At 40.0% G+C, this 5,331-nt stretch overlaps 1 protein-coding gene across 1 annotated transcript in view; it reads left to right on the top strand.

Annotated features, from left to right (window-relative positions):
* Positions 1–60: 60 nt before the first annotated feature.
* LOC107670406 (mitogen-activated protein kinase kinase kinase 11-like) overlaps positions 61–5,331 on the top strand; it is a 45,556-nt gene continuing 40,285 nt past the window's right edge. Inside the window, exon 1 of the mRNA XM_016463010.1 lies at positions 61–1,174. Coding sequence (XP_016318496.1) covers positions 439–1,174 — 736 coding nt within the window. The 5' untranslated portion in view covers positions 61–438. The remainder of the gene's footprint in view (positions 1,175–5,331) is intronic.

Here is a 5,331-nt window from a genome sequence, read left to right as displayed (position 1 = left end):
TGAGCGCTTCCTGCTCGGGCAAAACCACAGCGAAGCAGCAGCTAAAAATACTGACGTCTCAATGGAGCGCTGAACTGAGACTTCAACTCTCCTGGGTTGATGCGTCTCCTCTTTCACCAGGCGCTTGGGAGTTTTAGAAAGACTTTGAGATCTTGCTAAGTCATGCTTTCGTCTCTTTGAACTTATATGACTTTTGTAAGTGGTGTTTTCGGAATATGCTGGAAGAAACGCTCTTCAAGTGACCATCCGTCACCGATTTGGACCTTGGAGCGTCCGTTTACTCCATTCGCGTCTACATGGGGATTGATGTCTGATGGAGACACGTCCACCGATGATCCGGACATACAGAGATCTGGGGGCGAGAGGGGTCGTGACGTACCCACCTGAACTTCAACAACACACTTCATCTGATTTCAATCCAAGTGCTTTGTAAACTCCATGGAGCCGCTGAAGAACATATTCTCGCGCGGCCCGCTGTCCACCTGGAAGAGCCTGGATCAGACTGAGAAGGGAAACTTCACCAACCCGGTTTGGACCGCCTTGTTCGACTACGAGGCCTCGGGGAAGGATGAACTCACGCTGCGTAAAGGGGACCTGGTGGAGGTCCTGTCTCTGGATTCTGAGATATCTGGAGACGAAGGTTGGTGGGCGGGAAAGGTCAACAACAAGGTGGGAATCTTCCCCTCCAACTACGTCTCCTTCAAACCCAGCGGATACGGTGAGCTGCAGGGCTCCGGTTTGGGACCGAGCGAGTTGGAGCCGGAGACGGTGGACTTCAACGAGCTGAGTCTGGAGGAGGTCATCGGGGTGGGCGGGTTCGGGAAGGTCTATCGAGGAACCTGGAAGGGCGAGTTGGTGGCGGTGAAAGCGGCCCGTCAGGACCCAGACGAGGACATCAGCGTCACGGCCCAGAACGTCCAGAACGAAGCCAGGCTCTTCGCCATGCTCAAGCACCCCAACATCATCGCGCTCATAGGCGTTTGCCTGCAGGAGCCCAACCTGTGCCTGATCATGGAGTACGCTTCGGGCGGCCCGCTGAGCCGCGCTCTGGCCGGACAACGGATCCCGCCGCATGTTCTGGTGAACTGGGCGGTGCAGATCGCCCGCGGGATGCAGTACCTGCACAACGAGGCCATCGTCCCCGTCATCCACCGAGACCTCAAGTCCAACAACAGTGAGTCCACGTCCTTATATTCTAGACATTCTGATGTGTTTGCCTTTCATGACTGCTCAATTTCCAGCAGACATTTACATTCATGCAAAAGCTACTTAAGCTGAATTCAAGCGATACGTTTGATCAGTTCATGCATTCACTGGGAATCGAACCCACAGCCTTGGTGTTTCTATTGCCAAACTCTGCTTTTTGAGTGCCACAAATGTTTAGAGCAGCGAATGACCATAAAGGATCCATTTCTTTTATATTTACATTGATGCAGACACTTTTTTTCCAAAGCAACCTTCATCTACACATTTAGCCAGTTCATGCATTTACTGCGAATCGAACCCATGACCTTGGCATTTCTATTGCCAGACTAATTTTTTGAGTGCCACAAAATGTAGCCTGGCTAATTTAGACCATAGAAGATACATTTCTTTATATATTTACATGAATGCATTTGGCAGATGCTTTTTTTCAAAACAACTTGCATTGCATTCAATCTACACGTTTGATCAGTTCATGCATTCCCTGGGAATCGAACCCGTAACCACCTCGTTGACCTACAGGAATGCTCAAGTTTCCTTTATTAAGCCATTCTGTTAGAGTCCATCTCATCCAGTATGGTCCATTCTGGGGTTCATTCAGCTGCTGGTGGTGTTGTGTTTTGGTTTGGGATTATTATCAGGCCCACATGGACCCTCGCCCGCAGAACTCGGGGAAAAGCTCTGCAGGTTTCCGCAGAAACGTAACGCCCTTCATTTACAGAGTTCTACATCCTCTACCTGTCGCATGTGCGTTTGCTTTGGTATTGTGTCTAGCTCGATTGTGCTTCAGTTGTAGTAAATTTAGTTCTACTTAAATCCATTCTGCAGAATACCAGCAATAGCCTTTTTAACATTCTGCCTGGGCCTATATAGTATTTATTGGGGTTTTTTGGTTGAGCTCCAGGACTCTGAGAGAATCGCCTGTTTTGGGGGAAGAGGATATTCCCATGGCATGTATCACACAGTTGTGAAGGGAATGTTGTTGGCCTGGATATCAAGTGACACACACGCACACACACATTTTGCCAAGTTGTGCAAAACTCGATAAGAAGACCACACACGGGTCAAAGATCATATTAGGACACAGACATGTAGTACTGAGCTGGACTTTGTGTTTATATTGCTCATTATATCGTACCATGTTGATTTCTCGTGCACCGACAGATACTTGCATACTGTAAAAATGCACAGCTCTGATTTTACTCAGACCAAAGTAAATGCATTATTCTTAAACTTAACTGCTCTGCTGATCAGGATGATCGGTTTAGATGTTAGATGGCACTTCAGTTTATCACATCTCCTAATTATACACTTTTTATTAATAGACATTAAATTAGAACATGGATAACAGGTGTTTATTTTTCAGCATTCGCGGAGACTTTGATCACAGCTCATCCAATCAGAATATCGAGTCAGAACTATAAATATTTATCTCATAAGAACTAAGTAAATGGAGACACCCAGTGCTTTTCAAAAGCGAGTATATGTAGTTTTCCTTCCTCAGTTTTTCTCTTTTTTTCCCCCACTCTCTTACACCTTTACCCAGTGTCTGTTTGGTTATTGTCCACCCACGTATATCTCATGATCCTTCACTTCCCTCTTGAGTCAGGAGAGAGCGCATCCGGCGGGCTGGAAACCACCTCAGTTGCGTAAAACAAACTTTTTAAAGCCGGCTCGCAACACACTGCAACCAAAGCAGCACAATCCACTGGCTGTAGCTGCGATCTTATCTCTCTCTCTCTCTCTCGCTCTCTCTCTCTGCCTGTTGTTTTTTAATTCTTTCCAAACTCTTTGTCCCAGACCTGCCCTTACTTGTCTCTCGAGCTCTGTCATTCCAGATCGCAGCATCCTGTGTTTTTCTTTCTTGTTTCGTCTGTTTCCACACCCCCAACCTAACTCCATTTTTCGCTTCCTACTCATTTTCTAAAGACAGCCTCCCTCTGTTCCTGCGCTGAGCTCGATTGCAGAGGATTATGGGCCGGCGTTCAGGTCTCTGCCATGCGTTCGATCAGTAGTTCAGCGTGAAGAGTTTGCTTATTTCAGCAGTGCTTTCATGTAAAGAGTTTCTTCACTTCTCATTATTTCACCACCAGTATAATGTGAAGAGTTTCTTCAGTCAGTAGTTTAATGAGTTAGTGTGAAGAGTTTTTTTAATCAGTAGTTTGTTTCTTTATTCAGTAGATTAGAGTGAAGAGTTTCTTTATTCAGTAGATCAGTAGTTTGAGTTTCTTTAATCAGTAGTTTAGAGTGAAGAGTTTATTTAATCAGTAGTTTGAGTTTCTTTATTCAGGAGTTTAGAGTGAAGAGTTTCTTTAATCAGTAGTTTGAGTTTCTTTAATCAGTAGTTTAGAGTGAAGAGTTTCTTTAATCAGTAGTTTGAGTTTCTTTATTCAGTAGTTTAGAGTGAAGAGTTTCTTTAATCAGTAGTTTGAGTTTCTTTATTCAGTAGTTTAGAGTGAAGAGTTTCTTTAATCAGTAGTTTGAGTTTCTTTATTCAGTAGTTTAGAGTGAAGAGTTTCTTTAATCAGTAGTTTGAGTTTCTTTATTCAGTAGTTTAGAGTGAAGAGTTTCTTTAATCAGTAGTTTGAGTTTCTTTATTCAGTAGTTTAGAGTGAAGAGTTTCTTTAATCAGTAGTTTGAGTTTCTTTATTCAGTAGTTTAGAGTGAAGAGTTTCTTTAATCAGTATGAATTTCTTTATTCAGTAGATTAGAGTGAAGAGTTTTTTTATTCAGTAATTTAGTGTGAAGAGTTTCTTTAATCAGTATCTTGAGTTTCTTTATTCAGTAGTTTAGAGTGAAGAGTTTCTTTAATCAGTAGTTTGAGTTTCTTTAATCAGTAGTTTAGAGTGAAGAGTTTATTTAATCAATAGTTTGAGTTTCTTTATTCAGGAGTTTAGAGTGAAGAGTTTCTTTAATCAGTAGTTTGAGTTTCTTTATTCAGTAGTTTAGTGTGAAGAGTTTTTTTAATCAGTAGTTTGAGTTTCTTTATTCAGTAGTTTAGTGTGAAGAGTTTTTTTAATCAGTAGTTTGAGTTTCTTTATTCAGTAGTTTAGTGTGAAGAGTTTTTTTAATCAGTAGTTTGAGTTTCTTTATTCAGTAGTTTAGTGTGAAGAGTTTTTTTAATCAGTAGTTTGAGTTTCTTTATTCAGTAGTTTAGTGTGAAGAGTTTCTTTAATCAGTAGTTTGAGTTTCTTTAATCAGTAGTTTGGCAGGAAGAGTTTTGCCATAAATGTATAGATTAGTGTGAAGAGTTTAATCAGTAGTTTACTGAGTTTCTTTATTCAGTAGTGAAATGTTAAGAATCTTTATTCAGTAGTTTAGTGTGAAGAGTTTCTTTATTCAGTAGTTTAGAGTGAAGAGAGAGTTTCTTTAATCAGTAGTTTGAGTTTCTTTATTCAGTAGTTTAGTGTGAAGAGTTTCTTTAATCAGTAGTTTAGAGTGAAGAGTTTCTTTAATCAGTAGTTTGAGTTTCTTTATTCAGTAGATTAGAGTGAAGAGTTTTTTTATTCAGTAATTTAGTGTGAAGAGTTTCTTTAATCAGTATCTTGAGTTTCTTTATTCAGTAGTTTAGAGTGAAGAGTTTCTTTAATCAGTAGTTTGAGTTTCTTTAATCAGTAGTTTAGAGTGAAGTTTCTTTAATCAGTAGTTTGAGTTTCTTTATTCAGTAGATTAGAGTGAAGAGTTTCTTTATTCAGTAATTTAGTGTGAAGAGTTTCTTTAATCAGTAGTTAGGGTGAAGAGTTTCTTTAATCAGTTGTTTGAGTTTCTTTATTCAGTAGTTTAGAGTGAAGAGTTTCTTTAATCAGTAGTTTAGAGTGAAGAGTTTCTTTAATCAGTAGTTTAGAGTGAAGAGTTTCTTTAATCAGTAGTTTAGAGTGAAGAGTTTCTTTAATCAGTAGTTTAGAGTGAAGAGTTTCTTTAATCAGTAGTTTAGAGTGAAGAGTTTCTTTAATCAGTAGTTTAGAGTGAAGAGTTTCTTTAATCAGTAGTTTAGAGTGAAGAGTTTCTTTAATCAGTAGTTTAGAGTGAAGTTTCTTTAATCAGTAGTTTGAGTTTCTTTATTCAGTAGTTTAGAGTGAAGAGTTTTTTTATTCAGTAATTTAGTGTGAAGAGTTTCTTTAATCAGTA

This window comes from Sinocyclocheilus anshuiensis, unplaced genomic scaffold (genome assembly GCF_001515605.1).
Source record: "Sinocyclocheilus anshuiensis isolate Anshui unplaced genomic scaffold, SAMN03320099.WGS_v1.1 scaffold1033, whole genome shotgun sequence".
In the NCBI taxonomy this organism is placed as follows: domain Eukaryota; kingdom Metazoa; phylum Chordata; class Actinopteri; order Cypriniformes; family Cyprinidae; genus Sinocyclocheilus; species Sinocyclocheilus anshuiensis.
Note: the sequence above shows the minus strand (reverse complement) of the source record. Positions and strands in the feature narration are given on the sequence as shown.